The 27834-nt window shown below is 42.6% G+C and overlaps 1 protein-coding gene across 4 annotated transcripts in view; it reads left to right on the forward strand.

The window, feature by feature from the left end:
* Positions 1-27834, forward strand: part of LOC121276887 (multiple PDZ domain protein) — a 413889-nt gene that overhangs the window by 145495 nt on the left and 240560 nt on the right. For all 4 annotated transcript variants that reach the window (XM_041185496.1, XM_041185497.1, XM_041185495.1 and 1 more), the window contains exons 17-21: positions 5191-5274; positions 8842-9036; positions 9937-10146; positions 14158-14289; positions 20505-20666. In XM_041185496.1, the coding sequence (XP_041041430.1) occupies positions 5191-5274; positions 8842-9036; positions 9937-10146; positions 14158-14289; positions 20505-20666 (783 nt within the window). The remainder of the gene's footprint in view (positions 1-5190; positions 5275-8841; positions 9037-9936; positions 10147-14157; positions 14290-20504; positions 20667-27834) is intronic.

A 27834-nucleotide genomic window follows, 5' to 3' on the forward strand; every position in this document is an offset into this window, starting at 1 on the left:
CTTAAACAGGTTTTCAGAAGCCAGATTCAGACAGCATAGAAGCAAGCCATCTACAGTGCTGCTTTTGTCTGCACTGGAGTGTTGTTTTGGGCTGTATTAGAGTGCTTCAGTTGGAGTTTGATGAGAGAGGGAGTTCACTGAAGAGGGAAAGAAGGATCCTTTCACTTTCTACCTTTCCTCAGTAAAAAGAGTGGCCACATTGGTAAGTAGCACCTGGTGAGTATTTCTTTTGTCCTTAATATTCTCTAAACTAGAGGAAGTAAAAGTAAAGGATGTCATTTAAGGCTGAGTCTTGGCAGGGCCAAGTGGACTGCTACTCCTATGTGATGTGGGAAGTCAGGGACAATTCCAGTGGACAGGGAAACCACGTGTGCAGAAAGTGTCTCCAGCTATTCTAAATCCGTGTTTTGGAGCTGGAGCTGGAGTTGGAGTCACTGTGAAGCATCTGCAAGGATGAGATCTTTGTGGATAGCACATACAATGAGGTGGTCACACCACAGGTAAAGAGTGCACAGGCAGAAAGGGAATGGGTGACCACAAAATGGAGAAAAGCACTAGGCAGGGAATGCAGGAGTCCCCTGGGTTCATCTCTTTCTCTAACAGATTTTCTGTTTTGGATACTGCTTGGGGAGATGGTTCTCAGGGGTGTGCAGCAAGAGCCAAGGGGGTGGGAACCTGAGTGGGGAGTCAGAAGAGAGGGAAACAAAGATAGGGATGAGAGACAGAAAAGTGGAAGGCAGAGGAAACGAAGGCTAGCAGAAACTAGGGCCATAGTACAAAAAAAATGTAAAAATGTTAAAAAGACAAGTCTAAAGGCACTGTATCTGAATGCATGGATCATTCGCAGTAAAGTCGACAAATTAACATTGCAAATAGATGTAAACAGGTATGATATGATTGCAATTACGGAGACCAGGGTGACCAAGGCTGGAAATTGGATATCCAAGGGTACTCGATATTTAGGACGCACAGGCAAATAAGAAAAGGAGGTGGAGTGGCGTTGTTAGTTAAGGATAAAATCAATGCAATAGTGAGAGAGGATATTGGCTCAGAAAACCTAGATGTAGAATCAGCCTGAGTGGAGCTAGGAAGCAATAAGGGGAAGAAAACATTAGTGGCAGATGTCTATAGGCCTCCAAACAGTAGTGATAAGGTCACATTAAACAGAGAATTAGAGATGCATGTAACAAGGCTGCTACAGTAATAATGGATGACTTTAATGTACAAATAGACTGGGTAAACTAAATTAGCAATAATACTCTGGTGGATGAATTGCTGGAGGGTGTATGAGATGATTTTTTTAGACCAGTAAGTTGAGGACTAGGGAACAAGCTATCCTAGATTTGGTGTTGTGCTATGAGAAGGGGTTAATTAATAATCTTGTTGTGCGGGGTCCTTTAGGGAACAATGACCATAACATGATTAGAATTCTCCACTAGGATGTAAAGTGAAGTAGTCCGACCTGAAACTAGGGTCCTAAATCTAAACAAATGAAGCTATGAAGGTGCGAGGTGTGAGTTGGCTAAGAGTGATTGGGGAACTTCATTAAAAGGTATGACAATGGATAGGCAATGGCTAATGTTAAAGAATGAATGTATGCATTGCAGCAGTTATACAATCCTTTCTAGTGCAAAAACACAACAGGAAAAGCAGCCCAAACATGGCTAACAAAAGAAGTTAAGGATAGTATTAGACCCAAAGAAGAAGCATATAAAGTTGCTAGAAAAAGTAGCAAGCCTGAGGATTGGGAGCAGTTTAGAATTCAACAAAGGAGGACCAAGAGATGATTGGAGGGGGGGGTGGGAAATAGAGTACGAAAGTAAATTTGCAAGGAACATAAAAGCGGACTGTAAAAGCTTCTATAAGTATGTAAAAAGAAAAAGATTAGTGGGAACAAATGGCGGCCCCTTGCAGTCCGAATCAGAAATTATAATAGGGGACAAGGAAATGGCAGAGCAATTAAACAACTACTTTAGTTCTGTCTTCACAGAGGAAGACACAAATAACTTCCCAGAAATGCTAGGGAACAAAAGGTCTAGTGTGCAGGAGGAATTGAAGGAAATTAGTATATGAAAACAATAGTGCTGGAGAAATTAATGGGACTGAAAGCCGATAAACCCCCAGGGCTGATAATCTACACCCGAGGGCACTAACATAGAAATAGTGGGTACATTGGTTGTCATCTTCCAAAATTCTGTAGATTCTGGGACAGTCCCGCAGATAGGAGGGTGGCAAATGTAACCCCACTATTTTTAAAAAAAGGAGGGAGAGAGAAAACAGAGAATTACAGACCGGTTAACCTAATATCGGTAGTAGGGAAAATGCTAAAGTCTATAAAGGATGTGACAACAGGACATTTAGAAAATATCAACAGGATTAAACAAAGTCAACATGGATTTATAAAATGGAAATTATATTTGACAAACTTACTGCGGTTTTTGAGGACGTAACTAGCAGAATAAATGAGGGAGAACCAGTGGATATGGTGCATTTGGATTTTCAGAAAGCTTTTGATAAAGTCCCACATAAGAGATTAGTGTGTAAAATTAAAGCACCTGGGATTAGGCTAATATGTTGGCATGGATTGAGAACTGGTTAACAGGCAAGAAACAGAGTAGGAATAAATGGGTCTTTTTTGGAGTGGCAGGCAGTGACTAGTGGGTTACAGCAGGGATCAGTGTTTGGGCCCAGCTATTCAAAATATATATGAATGATTTGGATGAGGGAGCTAAATGTAATATTTCCAAGTTTGCTGATGACACAAAACTTGGTGGGAATAAGAGTGATGAGGAGGGTGTTAATAGGCTTCAAGGAGATGTAGACAAGTTGAGTGAGTGGATAAATACATGGCAGATGCAGTATAACATGGATAAGTGTGAAGTTATCCCTCTCGGTAGGTAAAACAGAATGGCAGAGTATTATTTAAATTGTGATAGATTTGGAAATGTTGTTGTTCAGAGGGACCTGGGCGTCCTTGTACATCTGTCACTGAAAGCAAGCATGCAGTCGCAGCAAGCAGTTAAGAAGTCAAATGGTATGTTGGCTTTCATTGTGCAAGGACTTGAGTTTAGGAGCAAGGATGTCTTACTGCTGCTGTACAGGGCATAGGTGAGACCGCACCTGGAGTATTGTGTGCGGTTTTCTTCTCCTTATTAAGAAAGGATATATGTACCATAGAGAGAGTGCAGCAAAGGTTCACTAGACCAATTCCTGGGATGGCAGGATTGTCTTATGAGGAGAGATTAGGCTGACGAGGCCTGTATTCACTGGAGTTTAGAAGGATGAGAGGGGACCTCATTGAAGCGTATAAAATTCTGAGAGGGATGGACAGACTGGATGCAGGGATAATGTTTCCTCTGGCTTGCGGGGCCTGGAACAAGTCACAGTCTGAGGATATGTTGTATGCCATTTAGGACTGAGATGAGGAGAAACTTCACTCGGAACCTGTGGAATTCTGTACCACAGAAGGCTGTGGCAGCCAAGTCACTTTTAATATATTTAAGAAGGAAATAGATAGATTTTTGGACTCTAAAGGCATCAAGGGGTAAAGGAAGAGAGTGGGAGATGCCGTTGAGATAGAGGATCAGCCATGATCATATGGAATGGTGGAGCAGGCTCGAAAGGCTGAATGACCTACTTCTGCTCCTATTTCCTTTGTTTCTATGTTTCTGAATATGTGTATCTTGTCACAAACTGTACTATCTTGGGACCATGGTTGATCAGTGCATTACAAATGTGAACACAAATCTCACCTTCAGCCCCTTTTAATAATAATCTCACAACATTGATGAAATGTGCACTATTACACCAGCATAAAGTTCTGGTGGAAGATTATACTGGGGATAACTGGACCAAAAGGAGTTCTCCACCCAACCTGTCCACTGGAAATTGGAGTCAAGACCAGCTGTATTTCTGTTAAAGCGATGCTAGAGCTGGGTTATAATTGAATTGGACAAGAAGGGAGAGAGTGGAAGGGTTAAGAACAGAGAGGTGCTGAGACAGTGGAAGAGGAGAGAGGGAGAAAAAGAGGAGGGGGTGCTGGAGGACAGCATTGTGTGGAAAAAGAGGGAGGGTGATGAGGAGATAAAGAGAAAGATGGGGAAAGGAGGATGGGGAGGTTGGCTTTAATCATTAAGTGATGCTCAGTGGAAGAGGAGCAGGCAGGGTTCCAGTACCAAGACGATGGTCAGTATTGGTGGGAGAGTTGCTTGTCTGTGGTGGATTGAAGGAGAGTTAGCTGGCTTGTGTTGTGCATTATATTGCTGCTTTTTCTGGGAGTACAGGCTGGAGGATTCATACTGCATGCCTGTGCTCTTGGAGAGCATAATCTTCCAACAGAACTTCATGCTGGTGGAAGAGAGGGTGGAAGATCAAGTACATGATTGTGAGTTCAACATTTGCACACAGGTGCACAAGAACATCAGGTGCAGTGGTGTACCCGGACTGCATTGTATGACCTATTCTCATACAGTGATGAGGCGTGATATTAATTAGACAGCAGCTAAAATCTATTTTTAAGACTTTGCCGTGAGTAAACAAGGGATTTCTCAGGGTCACAAAGCATCTCTTACGCTGACTGCTTAATAATTCCTGTGGTACTCAGTTGACCTGTACACTACCCCAATAAATTAATTGTTTGTGGTATGGAACTAAATATTTAGTACTGTGATGATAGTTTTATCCATAAACGTATTTAAGTATGGAAAATGTTCTTAATTGTTTTCTCCATCATTCTTGCGCTATATTCCAATACAGCCCATTAATCTATCAAGCCAGAAACTAACTTTATAAATGTCTCAAAAGCAAAATAATGTGGTTGCTGGAAATCTGAAATAAAACCAGAAAATGTAAGAAAAAAAGCACAGCAGGTCAGGCAGTATCTGTAGAAAGAGTTAACATTTTAGGTCAATGACCATAGGAAAGGCCTCTTTCCACATTTTTATTTTACACTGTGCCTCTTGCTTGATAACAGCTCATTTTAGAAGATGTCTGCAAACGTAGATCCTACTTAAATAACTGCAAGAGGTATGTCACCTAAAATATTTGAGCGCTTTGTTTACCATTACTTTCAATGGGCCATATTTCCTAAAACACTGATACAACTCACTAAATGGAAAACAATTTTATGTTGCTTATAGTTTGCTGGTGAAAAACAATAATTCATATGATTATGTTATAATCATTTTCTAGCCATTGGAGTTTCTTCCTCAGTCAGTGACTTTAGCTTGGATTGATCATCAAGAGGAATCAATTGTTGGTCAAGGCTTTTTACAGGTACCGATTTTTATTTGAGTTTAGGTTCAGTTTCATTCAAATACACCCTGGTCAGAATCTTTTTTTTTGTGCTGATAGTTCAGGAATAAGTCTACGGATAAGTGATAAAGCAGCCCAGTATCTGAACTTTAATTGCCTGATGAAGTAGAAACCATGCAACATGATGTTCTTTCAAGGAAACTTGCCATTTGTGCCACAGTACGATTCTCATTGCAGTATGCCTGGTTCAGGCTACAGCTGACCATTATTATCTCTCCACATTCAGCCATCATATCTGAGCCCAGAACAAGCACTCCATATAGACTTTTCAGCTTCAATCCTTTCTCTATATCTTTAGAAACCTGCTCTATTCAAATGCTTATCAAGCTCCCTTTTAAGTTATTTTGTAGACTCTGCTTCAGTAGCTAATTATGGTAAAGCATTCTGTGCTTTGAAGAACATCTGTATTAAAATAATTCTTCTAGCTTTCATTTTTGTTTTCCTATCGATAATTTGCCTACTTAATGATTGACTATCTAGTGGAAACAATAGTCCCGATACATGGGGCTGCATGTTTGGAGTTGGGGGGGAGTGGTAGAGAGTAAGGATGTAGGGACGGGAAACTCGGAAGTATGGGTTTCCTGAACGTCCTGTATTTTCAATTATAGGCTGTCTTGTAAATCTTTTCCCCCTGGATTTCCCACCCTTCTCTTGAGAGGGTGCTGGAGAGAGAGGAAGGGTGGGGGAGAGATGGTGGTCAGGGATTGGGGTCTGGTCATGAAGGGGCAGCATACAAATGGTCTTCAGAGGGGAGAGATTGTAGAGGGGGGAGAAAACAAATCTTGATGAGATTCTAGAGAAGCTTGTTCAGCAGGAGGAAACACTCCTGGTCTTCTTGGCCCACAATGTTGTAAAGGCGCTTGTCTTTATGGACCCATTCCTTCTTGCTTCCTTTTCCTTTATTCTTGAGACCCAAGGAACCCAGGCAGCAGGAGTTAAAAAATAGAAGTATTCTTAACATGAAGGCAAATCGTCTCCTCAAAAGATTTCACTGACAAACCTGCCCATGGGAGTGGGTTGGTCACCCACCCCTAATCCCGCCTCTATTAAAATGGGAAGTGGGCAGATTCAAGCTTGTTAGGTTAATGTTTTAAATTTTTAGCACTTCCTACCCAAATCATCCATTTTTGAGGGTTAAAATTAACCTCAATATTTCACTATTCACCCTTCCAAAATCTTTCGCAATTTAAAAAATTTCTCTAGACCCCTTCTTAACTTTACCTTTTACCATTCCTGATATCATGCTCGCGATGCTAACTGTAACCTTCCTATTCTAGTGTTAGTCTTGTACAGGGGTGATAAAATATTACACAATACTCCAACCGTGTGCTAACTGTTATACAATTCAACATAACTTCCTTTTGTATATTAGATACCCCATTTTCTCTTTTTATGATTTTTAATCTGCGCACCCATCTTTGAAGATTTATGGACTGAATCTTGATAACTTGACTATGAGAGGGTAGGGGTTAGGTTTCAGGCGTCAGAGTTTTGTTGGAAAAAGCAGAATTTTGGATTTTGATTCCACCGAGTGCATACTGACTCCACAGCGTGCGCACTTTTGCTTTGACAGGTTCCCAGACTTCATTGGAAATCAGCATGATTGATAGGCTTGGTTCCAGTCGGGTGGGGTACCTCACAAATGAGGCACAAGCCGCAGATAAATGACCTGCTGCTGCTAGTGAGTGTGTTCGGGAGGGTGCAGTCAAATCCCCGACTCTCTGGTGGTTGGGAGTCGTGATTTCCAAATCTGGGGAATGGGATATCCGATCCTCAAACTGGGTGAAGAGGGGTGTGGAGTTTGTGCTGGGGAAAAGCGTTTAACTTCTTTGCAAAGCTCTCCTCGCCTCCCATCAGATGCCAGGTTTCCTGATGTCTGGAAACCCGAGCAGCCAAGAAGCATGTTAAAATAGAGGCTGCTAGCCTCATTGAAATATAATATTGGACAACCTGCCTTCCTGGGAGTTGGTTTACTGCTTGCCTCCATTAAAAACGGAAGCATGTGGATTGGGTTTGGGCTCGAGATTTTTAACATGCTGTCCGACCACAATCCACCTGTTTTTGAGGGCTAAGATTCAGTCAAGTAGACGACATTTTAACTCGCTCAAAACCCATTCAATTACTTGGAGTGAAAATTGGGCCCAATGCATCTGCGCACCTAGATTTCTCTGTTCCACCTGTCTAGATTAACCATTTTTGTGTGCACTCCCAAGTATATTACTTGTTTTTACTGTATGGAATTCTATCTACATATTTTTTCACACTCTGCTACTGTCTGTATCCGCCTACAATCTCACTTGTATTCTTCCTCACAGCTTGCTATCCCAGTTTGACATCAGCAAGCTTCAAGACTATCCCTTTAGTGCTTTTACCCACATTGGTAATAAAATATCCCAGTAGAAATCCCTAGGACAGAGTACCTCTTAAATCTGCAAACTTTCCTCTTACTCTTTGCTCTTTGTCCTTTAACGAAACTGTTATTCCTGTGGCTTAATTTCCTTCAATTTTAACTGAACTAATTTTCATAGCTTGTATGTAATTGAACACTATCACAAAATCCTTATGTACAATGCCCTTCATCTGTATGCTTTGGGCTGCATATTAACTTGGAGATGTGGAGGTTGCTTTGAGGTCAGGAAAGCCAAAAAAAATAAGCTTCCCTCTGGTCTTGTCAGATTTAACATTTCCCAGCTGCAACCAGCCAGATTTAGAATCTAGCTGCCCCCTGGGTGAGTAGATCTTTGCACAAAATTAGTCAACGCTTCATGAGACATGGGTTAATTAGGAGTATGGATTTGTATAGAGCAGGTTGTGCTAAGTTTGTGAAGGTACTAATGGAGGAGATTGGAAGTTTCAGGTAATTGGGCAGGGGTTGCAGACATCTGAAGGTTTGGTGGAGGATTGCAGATTCATGTCTGATCAGGGTTTGGGTGTGGGGATTCTGTTGGTATATCAGGTAAACTGAGCCAGCAGGTATGTTGAAAGACACCTCTCTCCTGGGTCCAAGGGTCCTCACTTCCCTTTAACTGCCAGGTTTCCTGAGGTCTGGAAAATGTGGCAGGCAAGGGCAAATTTAAAAGGTGGTTAAATATGGGCGTGGGTTGGTTGCCTGTCCTTCCTTTTCCTGCTTTCCACTTGAACAGAATTGGGCAGGTTGAGCTGGGATTCAGATCTTTACAACAGTTTTACAAACCACCCAACCCAAAGATGCTTGCTTTTAGGGGTTAAAATCTGGCCCACCGCCTTTTGTAATCCCTTCAGAAAACTTAATTAAATTAGTCAAGGCCAATCTGCCATTTACAAATCCTTACTGACTGCTATTTTGTTTTAAACATTACTATGTGTTTACTCATTTTGTTCCGTGATGGATAAGATACAAGTAGAGATTTGTCATGGTTAGGAATTTCATTTATCATGAGTCCAATGGACCAAATGGCCTTTCTTGCTTTGGGCAGAGTTGTTTCAATTTGGCAATAAATGTATACTTTTTAATTAAAATTTTTTAAAGTGTGATTTTTTTTTTCCCAGAGGCACGTCGATCAAAATGAGATTACAGCAACACCTGATGCAGACGATGATGTTGCTGTTGTTGTTGAGATAGAAAGAAGACAGAGTGGTGTGGAGGCACAAGGCTCTCATTTGGCAATGTGGGAATCTGAAATTCAAAACATAGAATTAGAGAAAGGTAGCTCAGGCCTTGGGTTCAGCATTCTGGATTATCAGGTATGTAATTCTTGTTTGTCTTTTAACAGTTGAATCGCATAATAGTCACTGGGCAGAATTTTGCCCTCGGTTGGCGGGTGGGCCCCACTGCCTGAGCGGTGGGTGGGCAGCCGAACTCTGCTGCTGAAGCGGGGCCCGCCGCCATTTTGAGTGGGCGGGCCAATTAAGGCCCGCCCAGCAGCCTGCCTGTGTGGGGGGTGGAGGGACTCCCCATCTGTCAAAGTGCGCTCTTTCGGGCATCTGCCCGAAAGAGCGCACTGCTCCCTGAGACTAAGTGCTGTCTCAGGAAGATTGGTGACAGTCTAAAAAAACTTTAAAAAGAGAAAAATTTAAAAATTATTAACATGTCCCCTTCATGTGACAATGTCACACAAGATGGGACATGTTAATAAATATCACATAAAATTTATTAAAGTTTTTAAAAACGGACATGAAACCTCATCCCGCCAGTGGATGAGGTTTCATGTATTATCAGAAGCCTGTTGGGGCTCCTGGCCTGCCCGCCAGCCTTAAGATTGGATGTGCAGGGTCTTTAATTATCTTAATTACCCTGTCAATGGCCTCAATTGGCCATTGACAGGTTGGCGGGCAGACAGCTGATTTCACTGTCCGCCTGCCTTCCTAAAGATTTAAATGGACTGGGATGACATCGGGGGTTCCTCCCGACATCATTCTGTGTCATTTTCCCGTCAGTGAGCGGGCCCCGGCCCCAAATCGCTGATGGGAAAATTCAGGCCACTGTTTTAAGTTCTTTGTTTTAAGCATATTTTTATTTCCAGACATAAGATAGAATTTACTGTCTTTACTTTCAAATTAGATCTACTGTAGTTTAACATAAAGTAGTTTTTTTTTGGCTTTTCAGCTTTAAATTATTAACATTTTTTACACTTGGAACCACAGGATCCGATTGACCCAATGCGAACAGTTATTGTGATTCGTTCATTAGTGCCCAGTGGTGTGGCAGAACAAGATGGTCGACTTCTTCCAGGAGACCGACTCATGTTTGTCAACAGCACCAACTTGGAGAATGCTACTCTTGAGGAAGCTGTTCAGGCACTGAAAGGTGCATCAGGAGGCAGAGTTAGAATTGGGGTAGCCAAGCCTTTGCCAGTAAGTTTTTTTTTTCAAATTTATGCGGTGGGCTGATCTGAAATTCTAGCATTTAATAGGGGCGACATTAACCAAAACTACTTGAGTAGATTGGGACGGAAATTCATATGCGTTTCACCTATTTTTGATGTGTAAAATGGGCGAAATGTATACTAATTTCTGTGCGTAGGCTCTTGCCCCTATTCAGTACCTAATTTATTTGTGCTTATTGCTTTTAGGCCTACTTAATGGTTGGTTAAATATGTAAAGCAGTTTCTTGTCCCTGCTTCAGGACATTTTGTAAATTGCGTAAAAATGTAAGTTGTGCAATCTCTGACTTTTTCCATTTCTACGGTATCCTTTAAAGGGACTGCTGATGGCTGCTGAAGAAATTGTAGGGAATTTTTTTTTAAACTTCTGCAGAATGTGGAGATGCAGGACAGCAGTATCACCAGCTGCTGCTGCCCTCCTGCATCATACTCCTCATGTTGGAGCTTGCAAGGGCAAGCAGCTTGCATGCTCTTTCTCTGTACTGTTACGATCAGGTGAGGAGCGGTTGGATGGCTTCCCTCTTTTCCCACTCCTCATTTGATTGCAACAGGTTTTTTTAAGAAAAGGATATGGTTGCCAATTCCGTGAGTGTTTAGCTGTTTACATGCTATGACTGTAAAGGACATAACAGGTTTTATTGAGTTTTTGAAAAGAAAAGGGAATAGCACTTATTGTACTTAACCTGATCTAAGTAAAATAAGAAGAAAATGCTCCAAATTCACGAACACATGCTCTAGATTCTCACACACACAAATAGGTTACAAAGTGGGACGATAGATTAAGTGATATTTTAAAGTCCAAAAACGATTAAAATTATATGGATCCCGTAGAGTGATGACTTGGATGAATCCAGGCTGAGCTCACTGGTCCTTCTGGATTCGACATCAGATGTTGGCAGTCAATTTATCTTTTCTTCCAAAGATAGCAACTGCTGGGTTGAGTTCTTCAAAAAGGTTTCTGCCTCTGATACGTGGATAGCCAAACAGCAGACAGGGTTACTGCTTTCAGAAGGGAGAGCAGGTATTCACTTGCACCTTCTGTCCCCTGGCTCTTCTGTGCAGTTGATTTCCAGACTGGCTTTGTTTCTCCCTGGTTCTTGGAATAAATAAGATTTATTGTATGCGGTTAGTTTTGATCATGTGACCACAGGATCAATACTTCCTTTGTCCACATAAAAGATGCGAAGTTAGAAGCCTAGCTTAATGCATCCTTGGATGGTCTTTCAGTGGTGTTGTAGGTCCCTCAGTGGAGTTGACCAGACCCTATCAATTCCCTTGACACAGTGGGATCTGACGATTTCTATTTCTGGTTGTACCATTTCTGCTGCTGACCTGGCTACCTCATTTCCCAAATTTGGCAATACTCCAAACCTTTACTTTTGACTGGCAACAGTCTTGATATTCCCTTTTTTAAAAAGAAAGTGTTTTCTCTGAAAGACACAAGTCATCTATTTCCTGCTGATAATCAACCTTCAGAATGACAGTCTTTTACACCTCTGATTGTCTTTACACCACATTGGAGCTAATCTTCTTTCATTGGCTGATCCTGGAGGTTATAAGGCACTTTTCTCTTCTCCTATTGTAGGTGCGGGGCAGATATGTTTATTACGCCTTACTTCTCAATTGAGCAATGTGATGTTCTGCTCCTATTGGAGCTTGTAACTCCTGCAAAAGCTCAAACAAGGAGTTAACTCATTGGTGTATTTAAGCTGTTCACACCTACTTATAATGAACTGGTTTCTCTGCAGCTCTCTTTAAAAATCGAGCTTGGAGACAGAGAGTCTAGGAGCCCATGGATTTTGAGTTTTGGTAATCACACAGACAATAGGAGGTGTAGATTCCACAAGTGTCTGCAGCATGTCCATTCAAGGGAGGGTACCCCACCATAGTCATTTAATTAAGAATTTTCCGGATACTTGAGGTAATTCTGAGTCTGTGCAGAAATAACAAAAATCAGCTGACTCTTGGTGGCCGTCTTAACTGCTTGCTGTTCTGGTCATTTTAAAACATTGTGATTTTCAACTGGTAAATAAATAATCATTTTTTTAAATGCATGGCTTCATAACAGTTCCTTTGTTCCGCATTTGCCACCAGTGGAAGTAACCTTACATTATTTACTCTCAATAAATCCCCAGGTTTCATTCACCCTTTAATGGCTGCTTCACTGTCTGTGCTGTCAGCATTAGCATGTTACTGTTCCTGCTGCTCCTAACTTTGCAAGAAATGCTGAGTCCTATGCCCACTCCATTCCATTCCCCAGTCCTGTTTCTCCCCCCAACCCCCTTGCTCAAACTCCAATCCCCTTGAACTCCATTTCCCTCACGTGAGAGACTACCCTACGTCTGAATCTCTGTCTCCCTGTCCTTTAGTCTTGCTCCATGATCTCTGGTCACCCTCTTCCAAACCAATCTCAAACCTATTTCCATCCTATCTTTCTTGCTACCTTCGGCCAGCTGGTTCTGTTTCTGTTATTCCACGCAATTGCTGGCAGGGTGTAATATCTTGGACTGGAGTATTGGGGCTGCAATGCAGGGAAATTTAAAATGTGCAGTTCCTCCAGGCTTGGTAGAAGCAGTGTCTACAAGATTCATGTTCCAGCTCAAGATACAGCAACTTAGCACACAACACACGGGGGGACCACGTGAAACTGATCCAATGCATGCAATTTTTATAAAAACTATGAATTAAGTGTACTTCTAATGCTTATGAAACAGATTGGACTAAGTCAGGATGACATTACAAAGGGCACATGACTGCCCCAGGGAACAGAATTGATTTTTTAAAATGTAATTCTAGATTAGACAGCAATTCCCTCTTCTTACCCCATTCTACTAAACTGAACATTTTAAACAAGTTGAATGTTTATGTCAATCAAGTGTAAATCTAGTGCAAGGTGGCACATCTCTTCATTATCAGTACTATGTTCTCTGATATTGTTGTGCCATTAAACGTGTTGCTGTTTCGGTACCTACAGTTACCCAATTAGCCACTGGGAGGATGTTGCTGGAATCCACATTTACCACCATATAATGAGGGGCTTACTGTAGCTATTTGGAATTTCAAAAGCTGTGTAATTCAGCTGTGCTTTGAATTTGAAACGTGAAGTAATCAATCTGATTTAGTGTGTATTTTACTCTGAAAGACTCCCTTGTTAAAACTCATGCCTGGGCAAATTCAAATGAGGTTTACTATAGTGACTCCTTTGAATATGACATTTTTAGTTGAACATCCTGGATAGAAGAAAAGTCTCAATAGGACTAAGCTTGGTGGGGCTGATAGGTTATTATTGTTGATTTTTTAAAAACTTAAATTGCGTGCTTGAAATAATTGGACCGAAGTTGTCTGAGCAATATGTTGTACTACTAGTGTCTGTACATCAGGCGTCTGAATAAACACTGGAGAGTGGGCATATTTTGCACTTCAGTTGTATAGCTAGTTGGGAGCATTTGGATGTGCATGTTTTACTGGCACTATCTTAAGAAAATTTTTTTAAATAACTAACTTATATTTGAGCTCTAAAGTGCATTTAGTCTTGCAAACATCTACTTTCACAATTTTGGATGCATTGCCATCCTGACCTTTCTGTTTGTACAATTGTCTTTAGAAAGTGAAATGACTGAGATAAGAAACAACATTGTTCCTTGTCTGTATGCAACGTAGTTGGGCCTGAAATTTGATGGTTTTTTTTCACTTTATGAAGTGCATCAATAGTTTCAAGTTTACCGTTCAAGTCTGTTCACGTCAATAAAAATACACAATAATCCAAGATTTATTTTGCTTTAGGGACGTTGTCTATTTTCTCAAACTTTGTGAAGGCTATGTCACAGCAAATTGCTATAAAAATTCAGGCATTCTTATAAAATTGGATTAAAAATTGCCTCTTTCAGGCTAACTTGGAGTCTTCCGAATAACCATAGTGTTTCACGATTATCCATTTTGCATGCCTGCTGCTTGTGGTACACTCAAAACTCCACTCTCTCAGCAGTTTTCTCCAGAGGAGGGAGATGTGTCTACTAAAGAGGAATCTTTACTCTACTTGGGTCAGCCTTGTGACGGGGATGATGAGGAGGAGGCAGCAGCCGATGCTGCTGTCTTTCGTGCAGAGTTAGCACTGGTTAGTTATCCTTTCATTCTGAACTGTGCATCTGTGGCCATCTTCATCTGGGCTTTTATATCTAACGGAATCATAAATCAGTGTTGTATTATACACGGTCTAACCTGTGCAAAGCATGGATTAGGTTTCATCTGATTATCTTGCTCATGGGGTGTCAGTTATCAAAGATTCTGAATCAAGGATGAGCTCTTCGAGGGTAAGGAGAGAACTAAGCAATAGTAGCAAACACCAATAACAGCAATATGGAGACCACTGATTGACAATCTCAACCATAAATTATCAGGAGCTGGGAGTCACAAACACACTGGCTAAATTTATGGAAGATATAAAGCTAATGAAGGTGGCAGACTCCAGAACAGAATGTATTATAGGAGGATTTGAGTACACATGGGATTTGGGCAAATAAATGGCAAGAGAGGAAAAAGCTGGAATCAGATGTAGTGGTATTACAGTTGAATAAAGGCGACTACAGAGGCATGAGGGAGGAGCTGGCCAGAATTGACTGGGAGATGGGCCCAGCAGGAAAGACAGTGGAACAGCAATGGCAGGAGTTTCTGGGAGTAATTTGGGAGACACAGCAAAAATTCATCCCTAGGAAGAAGAAGCATACTAAAGGGAGGACAAGGCAACCATGGCTGACAAGCAAAGTCAGGGACAGTATAAAAGCTAAAGAGAAAGCATACAATGCGGCGAAGAGCAGTGGGAAACCAGGGGATTGGGAAGCCTACAAAGACCAACAGAGGACAACTAAAAAAGAAATAAGGAGGGAGAAGATTAAATATGAGGGTAAACTAACCAGTAATATAAAAGAAGATTGCAAGAGTTTTTTTAGATATATGAAGGGTAAGAGAGAGGCAAAAGTGGACATTGGGCCACTGGAAAATGATGCTGGAGAAGTAGTAGTGGGGAACAAAGAAATGGCGGAGGAACTGAGTAGGTACTTTGCGTCAGTCTTCACAGTGGAAGACATGAGTGATATCCCCAAAGTTCAAGAGTCGGGGGGCAGAGGTGAGTATGGTGGCCATTACCAAGGAGAAGATGCTAGGAAAACTGAGAGGTCTGAAGGTGGATAAATCACTTGGACCAGATGGATTACACCCCAGAGTTCTGAAGGAGATAGCTGAAGAGATAGTGGAGGCGCTAGTGGTGATCTTTCAGGAATCACTGGAGTCAGGGAGGGTCCCAGAGGACTGGAAAATCGTTAATGTAACGCCCCTGTTTAAGATGGGAGTAAGGCAAAAGACGAGAAATTACAGGCCGATTAGCCTGACGTCGGTCTTTGGTAAGATTTTAGAGTCCATTATTGAGGATGAGATTTCAGAATACTTGGAAGTTCACGGTATAATTGGGCAAAGTCAGCATGGTTTCATCAAGGGTAGGTCATGCCTGACAAATCTGTTAGAATTCTTTAAGGAGGTAACAAGTAGTTTAGACAAAGGAGAGCCAATGGATGTTATCTACTTGGACTTCCAGAAGGCCTTTGACAAGTTGCCGCACAGGAGGCTGCTCAGTAAGATAAGAGCCCATGGTGTTAGAGGCAAGGTACTAGCATGGATAGAAGATTGGCTGTCTGGCAGGAGGCAGAGAGTGTCATCCTAACAGGGATAAGGGGGTCCTTCTCAGGATGGCGGCCGGTGACTAGTGGAGTTCCGCAGGGGTCAGTGTTGGGACCAAAACTTTTCACTTTATACATAATGATCTAGATGAAGGAACTGAGGGCATCCTGGCTAATGATACAAAGATAGGTGGAGGGATAGTATTGAGGAGGCGGGAAGGCTGCAGAAGGATTTGGACAGGTTAGGAAAATGGGCAAAGAAGTGGCAGATGGAATACAACGTGGGGAAGTGTGAGGTCATGCACTTTGGTAGGAAGAATAGAGGCATAGACTATTTTCTAAATGGGGAGAGAATTCAGAAGTCTGGAGTGCAAAGGGACTTGGGGATCCTAGTCCAGGATTCTCTTAAGGTTAACTTGCAGGTTGAATCGGTAGTTAGGAAGGCAAATGCAATGTTGGCATTTATTTCGAGAGGACTAGAATATAAAAGTAGGAATGTGCTGCTGAGGATTTATAAGGCTCTGGTCAGACCACATTTAGAATATTGTGAGCAATTTTGGGCCCCGTATCTCAGGAAGGATGTGCTGGCCCTGGAGAGGGTCTAGAGGAGGTTCACGAGAATGATCCCAGGAATGAAAGGCTTAACATATGAGGAACGTTTGAGGACTCTGGGTCTATACTCGATGGAGTTTAGAAGGATGAGGGGGGAATCTGATTGAAACTTACAAAATACTGAAAAGCCTGGATAGAGTGGACGTGGGGAAGATGTTTCCATTAGTAGGAGAGACTAGGACCTGAGGGCACAGCCTCAGAGTAAAGGGAAGACTTTTTAAAACTGAGATGAGGAGAAACTTCTTTAGCCAGAGAATGGTGAATCTATGGAATTTATTGCCACAGAAGGCTGTGGAGGCCAGGTCATTGCGTGTATTTAAGACTGAGATAGATAGGTTCTTGATTGGTAAGGGGATCAAGGGTTACGGGGAGAAGGCGGGAGAATGGGGTTGAGATACTTATCAGCCATGATTGAATGGCGGAGCCGACTCAATGGGCCGAATGGCTTAATTTCTGCTCCTTTGTCTTATGGTCTTATCTGAAGTTCATGGTGGAAAAATGCTTTACATGGGGACAGCAAAGTCAGGAAGGGATGATTACTTTAATGGAAAGAAAATAATGTGTATGCATAATGAAAAAGATGTCAGGTCCTGAGTGACAATTGAACAACTACATCAGTTCTCTGTGACAGTTGGAATGTGTCAAAGGATCAATATTGAGCCACAATAGTGAGTCATCCTAACACTTGACACAACTGCATTCAGTATACTATGTGCAGTTCTGGCCTCTGTGGTATAAAGAAGATATCGCTGCTAATAAGCATATAGAAGATATCAACCAGAATGATGAAAAGAATGGATAGATTCAATTGTTAGGAACTGTTATACAAATTGAACATGCTCTTAGTGGAAAAGAGAGGTTGAGTGGTGATTTGATTACTGTTTTTAGGATTTGAAAGGAACCAGATACTGCAGACCATGACGAATGCTTTCTTCCTGTCAAGAACAGTAGAACCAGAGGACACAGCCTGCACTTGAAGGGGGGAAAATCCAAATTAATCTACAGAAATATTATTTTAATATGAGTGATTAATCTATGGAACAGGATCCCCAGGGAGATGGTGGAAGCTGATAGTATTGATTCATTCAGTGAAAATTAGCTAGATTTATTTCAGAAAATATCATGTTGGGAGACGGTAAATGAGTAATTTTGGACATGACGTGCTCAATGTAGCAGGCTTGTGAGGAACAAATTACTTTGGACCTATGGTCCCCAAAGCATTGCATAAACAATGGATTTTCCTTGCTTTATGTCTTGGTATGTTGCCATAGAGTTATGGCGTTATGATAACAGAGAAAGAAGTCTGCTGGAGAGCAAACTAGTCAGTTCCATACCCCCTGCCCCGCATCCTCATAGCCCTGCAAGTTTATTTCCCTCGGTTGCCTATTCAATTTATTTTTGAACTCATTCACTGTCTCCAATTACGCCACTGTCATATACAGCAAGTTCCAGGTCATTACCCGTGTTGCATAAAGGAGTCCTTCCTCACATCCTGCCTGTATCTCTTGTCCAAAACCTTAAATTTGTGTCCTCTGGTTCTTGTCCCATCAGCTAATGGGAATGACATTTCTTTGTGAAAAGTTTAGATAATGGAAACAATCTTGTATACCTTTATCAGATGTCCCCTCAACTACCTTTGCTGCAGGTTCTCCAACATAACCTTGTAGCTAAAATTCTTCATCCCTGGAACCATTGTGGTAAATCTCCTATGTAACCTCTCAAGGACCTTCACACTCGTCCTAAAGTATGGTGATCTGATCTGGACCCGGTACTCTAGTTGCAGCCTAACTAGACCTTTATAAATGTTCAGCTTAATTTCCCTGATTTGAATTCAGTACCTCTATTATTGAAGCCCAAGATCCCATGTGCTTTGCTAACTATCCTGTCAATGGCTGATCTGTAATTCACCAACGTTTTATCTGTCTTTGTTCCATATCCCTTGCTCCCTTACCCATAAAAATTTGTTGATTGCATTCTTGAACATTTCAATTGACCTAGTTTCCATTGTCCTGCAGGAGAATTCCAGTTTTGACTGTCCTTTGTGTGAAAATATGATTCCTGATTTCACTCCTGAACCAGCCAAGCACTAGTTTTAAGATTGTGCACTGTTGTTCCAGATTCCACCACCAGAGGAATTAGCAACTCTGGCTCAGAAATATGAGTGTGCCCATTTTTGCACCTGTGGGGGACAGAGCTTCTGTCCTTGCACCAAAAATTGAGGCCAATCAAATCTTGCCTAGCTGGTGGGGAATTGTGAAAATGAATTGCTGGGTGGTGGGATGGGGAAGTGGGGATTGTGAATTGGGGAGGTGATTGGGAGGTCTGGTTTGTGGGAAATCAGGAGCATTCTATAGGAGCATTTTTTTTAACATGGAGTTGGAGAAAACAATCCTGCTCCTCTCAGTTCCACATTCAGCTAAGTTTAGGAGTATTAGTGCCAGTTAGTGCCATGTTGTGCTGTGCAAGTTCAGCATGAATGGCTTGGGCATTAAAAAAAATTAAAATGGGTCCTGCAAAATATGCAGGATCCAAATCTGAATAAATTACTCTGCTTTTTAACCGTTCCCAGTTGTGCACTTGATGCTAGTGATCGGCCTTATTGGATTAGGCAGATGGTGCTCTTCCAGCTGGAGATGAAATGCATTGCTGCTTCCTGTATTAGGAAGATTAGGAGGCTGATTAGCACCTAAGTTGTCTGGCCAAATTTCAACGCTCCATATCGACTCTATTGAATTATTTTTATTAGCATGAATACCTCAGTTAGATACCCCCTCAAACGTTTAAACTTAGGGGATTACAACCAGGTTTATGCAGTCTGACTTCATATTTTAACCCTTTAAGCCCTCGCATTCTGGTAAACCTGTGCTGTACCCTCTCCAAAGCTGATATGGAGTAGATGCAGAGAAACTATGTCCTGTGACAGAGGAATCCAGAACAAGGGAGTACAACCTTATTACAAGAGCTAGGTCACCCACGAGTAATATCAGGAAGCACTTTTTCATGCGAAAGGTAGCGGAAGTGTGAAATTCTCTCTCCAAGTGGCTGTGGATGCTGGGTCATTTGAAATTTTAAAGATTGAGATTGACAGATTTTAATTAGTGAAGTGTAATATGGATCAAAAGTAGATGAATGGAGTTGAGGTGCTGATCAGTTATGATCAAATTGAATGGTGGACAGGATCGAGGGACTGATTAGCCTACTTTTGCCCTTACATTTCCTATGTTCCATTAAAACTAATGTCTAGTTTACTAGTTTATTTCTTAAACTAATCGAATAAATTTGCCCTACATGGGCAAAGCTTGTACTTTGTTAACTGCTTTAACTATGAAGGAAACAAATTTATGTATGTTGAATCTGTTGTACCTCAGTGTTCCCTATAAGGCGTGCAGCCACACAACAATCCATAATGTACCACATTGGGAACAAACAAGCTGTACACAACCAAATTTTCCTTAAGATGTTTATGTGTGTACAGCTGCACAGCAATCTTAAGAGGACCATGCAGTACAAAACGTCATGCAGAACAAAGAGAAATTAAGAGGGAACATTGCTGTCCATCATCGATTTTTTGAAGTTTTGTGATTCAAAAATGTAACTATTTGTAAATATAGAACAGCATCATTTTTGAAGAGATGGCGGCAATTGGCAAGTAACAGTTCTTCCCTGATTTTACAAGGATGGAAAAGAAATCGGAGAGTGCCATGTATAAATGTACTTATTTGCTTAGCAACTCTGGTTCACATGTGCAACTTTTAATTTGTTGTTAAAATTATGGTTTCTCTAATACATGCATCATTAGTCAGGAAAGGCTTTAGTTTCTTGAGTTTGATCAGAATAGGCAGCAATGTCAGGCCAACATAAGCGTTGACTATCTCCTGGGGTCTATAGTGTTGTTTTCCAATTCAGTGGTATCTTACCAATTATGGTAACCATAACCAGATTTGACAGCCTGTTTTCATAACGTAAGATGCTTCAGTGAAATTCAGTAATCATCTTTTCCTCCTAGATTCTTGCAGAAGGTAATTAATCTCTGTTTATTAATTTCTAGGTAGAAGCAAGTGAAACAAGTGTTGCTGATGAACAGACATTTGAAAGGGAGTCATCTTTTGAAGTAGAAGATGTCCATCAGGCTTCCACTGTGGCCATGCATGGCAGTGCCTGTAGTGAAGATCTGAATGTTAACCTTTCAATTCCATCATTGATTTATAAGGTAATGAATGTGCAATACTTTAAACTGTCACTATAATTGTAAATTGTCAGTGGGTTGTCATTTTTAATTTGGAAAGTTATCTTCCTGAAAGTATCGTACATTTCAGTGTTGGATAAACTTTTTTTCATATCAAAATGGGTAGTTAAGGAAGGGGGTTCAAGAGAGGAGGATTATACTAGCTGAAGGCTTTGCCATTAATAATGGAATGCAAAGAGGTACACAGAGTGCTCGGGAGAGAATAAGAACGTAACAAATAGGAGCAGAAGAAAACCATATCACCCATTGAGCCTGCTCCGCCATTTAATATGATGGTGGCTGATCTTTGACTTCAACTTCACTTTCCCACCTACTCCCCAGAACCCTTGATTTCCAGAGACACCAAAAATCTGACTGTTTTAGCCTTAAATATATTCAATACCCCTCTGGGGTACAAAATTCCAAAGATTCAGAACCCTGTTGAGTAAAGAAATTTCTTGAAACTGTGTCCCCTTGTTCTAGATTCTAGAGGAAACAGCAAGTCAGTATCTACCCTGTTAAGCAGCTTCATAACCTTGAATGTTTCAATTAGCTCACCTTTCATTCTTCTAAGCTTCAGAGAATAGAGACCTAATTTACTCAGCCTGTCAACATGGGAAAACCCTGTCATCCAGGGACCGATCTAGTGAACCTTCGCCATACTGCCTCCAGTGCAAGTATATTCTTCCTTAAATATGGAGACTGAAATTGCACACCGTATTCATGATGTGGTCTCACCAAACCCATGCACGATTATAGGATGACCTTTATTTTTGTACTCCAATCCCCTTGCAGTAAAGGCCAACATGCAGTTTGCTTTCTTAATTGCTTGTTGTACCTACATGCTAACTTTTTGTGTTCCTTATACAAATACATGCAAGTCTCTTGAACCTCAACATTTACAAATTTCACACCACTTAAATATTCTGCTTTTCTATTTTTAAGACCAGAGTGAATAATCTCACCCTTCCCCACATTCTACTTCATCTGCCACCTTGTTTTCCATTCACTTAATGTGTCGCTCTCTCTTTGCAGCCTCTTGTGTCCTCCTCAAAGCTTGCATTCCCATCTAGCTTTGTATTTTAAGCAAACTTAAATACCTTACTCTCTGTCTCTTCATCTAGTTCATTAATATAGATTGTAAATAGCTGAGGCCCCAGCACTGATCCTTACGGAACTCAAGTTCAGAAGTTCAGGGTAAGGGGCAGGAGGTTTATGGGGGATGTGAGGAAAAACTTTTTTACCCAGAGGGTAGTGACGGTCTGGAATGCGCTGCCTGGTAGGGTGGTGGCGGCAGGTTGCCTCACATCCTTTAAAAAGCACCTGGATGAGCACTTGGCACATCATAACATTCAAGGCGATGGGTCAAGTGCTGGTAAATGGGATCAGGTAGGTAGATCAGATATTTCTCACGCCACTTCTGCACTCTGTGATTCTGTGAACTCCGCTATTCACAGCCTGCCAACTTGAAAATGCCCTATTTATCCCTACTGTCTGCTTCCTGTCAGTTAACCCATCCTTTGACAATACTAATATGTTACCCCCAACTCTGTGAGCTCTTAACTTGTATATTAACCTTCTGTGTGACACCTTTTTGAATGCCTTTTGGAAATCCAAGTATACCACGTATTCCCGTTTATCTACCCTACTAATTAAAAAAACTCGAATAAAGTTGTGAAACCGAATTTCCCTTTTGTAAAACCATATTGTCTTGTTCTAATCATACTTTTCTAAGTGCATTGTTAAGAGTTCCTTAGAATAGATTCCTGCAATTTGCTGATGACTGATTTCAGGCAAACTGGCCTGTAGTTCTATTTTCTCTCTCCCTCCTTCCTTGCAGAGTGATGGGCACAATTTTCCATTTTTGAAATTAAGTGCAGTGGAGGGCAGGCGTAATCCGCTGCTCAAAATGGTGGGAAATCATGCCCAATTCCGCACTTGGAAGTTCATTAATTATTCACAGGTGAGTATCTCCCTGAATCACCTGGCAAGTTGAGAACTGATTCGTCCACCTCGCCGTTACCTGGAGGGATCAAAGGCCCAGGCACCATATTTAAAAGTTACTGGAGCACAAGCGTTTAACTTTCTCCAGCCCACTTGACTCCAGGAAACGGTTAAAAATGTCATTGAGCCAAAAGAAGAAGACTGTGCCCCGCTACAAGGCTTTGATCAGAGGAGTGCGGGCACATGGGGATGTCCTATATCCCAGAGAGCATATCAGCTTCACCTCTTCAGACTGGGAGGCTATTGCAGGGGATGTCAGCATGGCTGGCAACTGCACCCATAACGCCATCCAGTGCAGGAAGAGGATGAAAGATCTCATCCACTCCGCCAGAGTAAGTCATTCTTCAGCTCCCTCCAATATCAAACTCTCATTGTGGCCTCATCCAATCAAAGGACTACTCTCTTCAGGGATCTCACACAATCATTAGTGGGGTCACATATCACCACCTATTGTCCCATGGAAACTTTCACATAACCACCATCCCACCTATCATGTTTTACGCTCTCCATTCTCAGACCTGCTGGAGTGGGCTCACCATACACAGGGGGCATACATGTTTCCCAACCCTCCATCCCTTCTCATCACATGCCTTTTGTCTTCATCCAGGGCAAGCTTGCCCACAATGGAAGGGAAAGAGCACAGACTGGGGGAGGCATGGCCAACATAATTGCCCTCACTGAATTCGAGGAGGCTGCAGCTGAGATCGCTGTGGAGGACAGGGATCACTTCTGTGGAGAAGGGAGATTGGATTGTCTCAGCAACCTAGCATGGATCACACCTCTGTCAGTTCATCACATCCTGACAATCACAATGAATGACGTGCTCGTATATATGACATATAATCCACTTGCTCTTCAACTAAAACTCTATTCTCTCTGTTGTATGCACCAGCAGTTCGAAGCCCACGAGGCAGCCCACCATAAGTCCAAGCCCCCAGACCACTTCAGAAGAGGGAGCTAAGGAAGAACTGTCACTGCACTCACCCACACCCTCCACCAGTGCAGACACACACACCGAGGCATAGCTCTAAATTGAGCTTGGGCTCACCTACTGGAGAACACCTCACTGACATATCACTGCATTAGTTGGAGGCAGAGACAGCCAAGGTTGCTGGCACTTGGAGGGCTGCTGGAGGCCAGCCACCCACTCAGAATCAGGTGATGAGTCTCTGCAAGCGGTTGCCAACTCACTGTTGGAGATGCAACAACAGGCAGCGGGAACATCACACAGAGATTTGACAAGCACTCAGCAGATTAGAGCGAAGGATGGAGGAGTCTGACCATGTTCTCTCTGATGTAGTGATAGCGACATGGGAGCACCTCAAGTTTACCATGGGAAGGTTGGTAACCGCCATGGACACTTTGGTCCATCAGGCTTTGCCGGATTTGTGCTTGGCCCTGGACTCCATAGCCACACATCCTGGTAGACACCATTGAGATGCAGGTGACAGGGATGAGACACCTTGACTCCCTCCAGATGCACCATCTCCTCAAGAAGTCAGGAAGGGGCTCTCAGGCACCCACAGGAAGGATGAACACCCCAGCGGCCTCCCCTCAGGACATTCCAAGTGTATCCAACTACTCAGAACCCCCTCTGGCTGTGACTCCATCCGCTGCAGCTGCTCTGGCCAAGGAAGGTGCATCAACACCTGAGCACGAGACTCTCCAGGCCTCCGGCCACCTAAGGACGTCCGCCATCAGGCTGCCTCACCTCTGCTGCAGATGTCGGGGCTGTACCCAGGCGTAGTAGTAGGATTAGGAAAATTAACAAATATTGAATTCACTTTTGGGTCACGGGTGTGCCACCACTGTGAAAATGTTACACTTTTGTAGATACATCTGATGTTTATGTGAATGACTTGGTCAACTGAAGGCATATGATTATGTACATTTGAATTCTCTTATTTTAAGGTTTAGCCATTCTCCCACTCAGGGATGGCATCCCTCTGTGAGATTCACATTCATGTGATGTCGACTTCACTGAAGATAGTTTATGCACCCTTGTGTGATGTCAGGGAGATGTGTTAAAATCTTTATTGGAAGTGTGTGATTTATGCGCTTGTAACCCTTCTTCTTCAAGAAACACCAGTGTATGATGGCAGCTCAGCAGTCTTGAGTGATTAATGGCAGTTGTGTCGCCTCAGTTGTAGTGCCAAAGGACAAGACATGGAAGGGAGGAGGAGATTCCTCACCATGTCCTCATCTCACTGGCCACTGGAGTTTCTTATTTATGTGGTGACGACTGCTTCAAGTAAGATCCTTCGAGATCATGGCCTGGTGATGAGGCTAGAAGGTGTGAGCTTGAATGCTCTACTAGTTTTTGATGCGACTGGTTAGACATCCCTTGAGATGAAATGGAATGGCATTGAGGGCCAGGAGAACTGTGGCCATCACCCCATACCTTCACTTTAGTCCTCCTGGAATCTGGCAGTAATTTAAGTGTCATGGGCATATCTCCCATGTCTTGCTTCTTATGGTCTCATCGCCTTTAAACTGACCCTCATCACCTTCTTGAAGTTCCTGGGCATCCTGATCTTCGTCCTCTGAAGAGGTGTCATCCTCTTCCATTTCACTCTCTGGCAAAGGATCACCTCTTTTCAGTGCCAGGTTGTGAAGGGAGCAACACACATTGATGATGCGTGAAACCCTATTGGAAGTGTACTGTAGTGCGCCACCTGAGCAGTCCAAACATCTGAAGCGCATCCTCAGAATCCCAGTGTCTGCTCGATTAGAGAGGCTATGGAGCTGTGAGTAATATTATAGCTCTCCTTGGAATGGTTGTCATCAGCCAGCATTTCAGTGGGATACCTGTTATCCCCAAGCAGAAGCAGCCATCCAGAGAACCATAGAGAAGTTACAGCACAAAAGGAGGCCATTCAGTCCATCCTGTCCATGCCAGCCCAAGGCTACCCAGGTGCCCTTTCTAATCCCACCTCCCTGCACCCGGCCCATAGTCCTGCAGCTTACAGCACTTCAGACATTCAGGCCCTTCAAAAATCTGAGTCACCTGAGAGTAACTCAGGATGTATGAATCATGGCAACTTCCAGGGTGCCTGGCACAAACGTGCAAAATGTGCTTTTGATGATCACACACCAGTTGAACATTGAAATGAATAGCCTTTGTGGTTTATAAACATTAGGGGCTGCCCTTGAAGCCACATTGATACAGTCTATTGCACCCTGCACTCTTGGGAAGCCTGAGATAGCAGCAAAGCTGGTAAATCTTGCAGCCTGGCTATCTTTGTCCAGAGCAAACCTCAAATAGTGATGTGCCATATTGTAAAGGGTAAATGTTGTAAAAGGCAATCTGTTTCCTCCTTTATGCATCTATGTTTTGCAGACTACCAGAAGCCGCTCAGGCCCCCTGTGGATCCCTGGAACAACACACAGGCAAAGAAATTGAGCACGGTGGTCACCTTTAAAACCACTGTCAGGGGATAGCCTCCATCTCCATGGGGCATCAGGTCTTCACAAAGAATGTAGCAGATGTGATCTACCAGTGCTTGGGACAAGACCAGTCATGCACGGCATTGTCTCACTCATTTGTAAATAAGACAGTCTTCCTTGATATTCCCTTGGTCTACTGAGTCGCCTCCATTGTCTGGGTCTCTCCTCCTGACCCACTTGTTCTTGCTCTGGCTCCTCTTGATCCCAGACCTTCCGGAGCTGTGCTCGGCATCGCCTCTCTCTCCTTTGCTTCCTCCATTGCATTTGGACCCTCAAAAAGGCAGCATTGAGCCCTGGATCTATTTTTGCTTTTACCTTCTCTCTGAAATGAAACGTTGAAGGCGTTAATGATGCTCACAATCAGTTACCAATAGCAACACTAATAGTCTGTAGTGGCTTCTGCCCTATTGCATTGCTGCTGATACAGCCTTGTCCCTGAGGCACTAGCACTTATGTCGAGGCGACCAGGATGCCATCCCAGAAGCATAACATTTGAAGCCCTCTGGTATGAGAAGGATTCAGTGACATGTGCGACCTAACCTAGCTCAGTGCTCCAATCTCTGATCTTGCATACTAATTAACAATAAGCTGCTCATGATTAATGACTGGATATCCTTTGGCCCGTTATGAATGCCAATTCTGGAGAACACGTGACTGGTCTCCATTGATGGAATGCCATATATGCTGCACCTGTGCCTCCTTTAAAAGTCGCCTGCATTCCCAAATTTTACATTCCTATGTGTTAATGTGTTGAGATGCAGTGAATGTGATGTTAAGCCATTGACTTCTGAGCATCCCTGTTACAGCGCTGATAAAGGCTTCCAATGGCTTTTTTTCTTTCTCTCCAGTCAGACTCCCGTGTACTGTTGCGGCACCAACAAGTTAGCGGGCACCCACTGAAACGACCCCTTAGTCCAGCAGTGCTCTCTTCCACACAGCCTCAGACCCCTCCCATTCAGAATCTTTTCTTCTTTCGATTTAAAACTGTGCCATAACTCCGATAGAGCAAGATGGTGGTTCTGCACTATTTCAAAATGAACTTGGACACTCCCTCTCTCACTGCCCATGTCCCAGAAATCTACCTGGAACCTCTCAATGTGAAGGTACAGCTACCTCCTATAATTCTCCGGCCTCCCCCAATAATACTGGATCCCGTAGTTGTGGTCAACATTTCTACCCTCCCCCCGAGTCCATCACTACTGATATGCCCATGTCCAATGTGGATCTTTACCCTCCCCATCTAGAGGCTGTGTGCACGGCCACCTACCGAGGTGAACCCCCCCCACCCCCACCACCCAGCCAGGAAAGCTTCACATACCCCCAACTTTGTTATGTGTTCCCCAAATATAGGCTGTTCCCCAAATATAGGCTGCAGATACCTCCCACTTAAGAGGCTCCTGTTCTCCCCCACAACATGCAAACAGTTCTTGGACTTCAGAATTTGTAAAGAACAAAAATATATCGAAGCTGGGTTTGGCTCAATTGTAAATTTATTGTTTTATTGTACCCTCTAATATCCCTAGTATAGGTACCACTACAATTAGTTGAAATAACACAGAAAGCCCACTAAAAATAATAAACAATCCATCCCCAGTACAAAATGCTCTGGAATTTGACTGACAGACCACAAGCTCAAAGAAAATAAATCGATCCTCTACAAAAGTTCCCCAAAATTGACACACATATCCCAGTTCAAATCTGA

This window comes from Carcharodon carcharias, chromosome 4 (genome assembly GCF_017639515.1).
Source record: "Carcharodon carcharias isolate sCarCar2 chromosome 4, sCarCar2.pri, whole genome shotgun sequence".
Lineage (NCBI taxonomy): Eukaryota > Metazoa > Chordata > Chondrichthyes > Lamniformes > Lamnidae > Carcharodon > Carcharodon carcharias.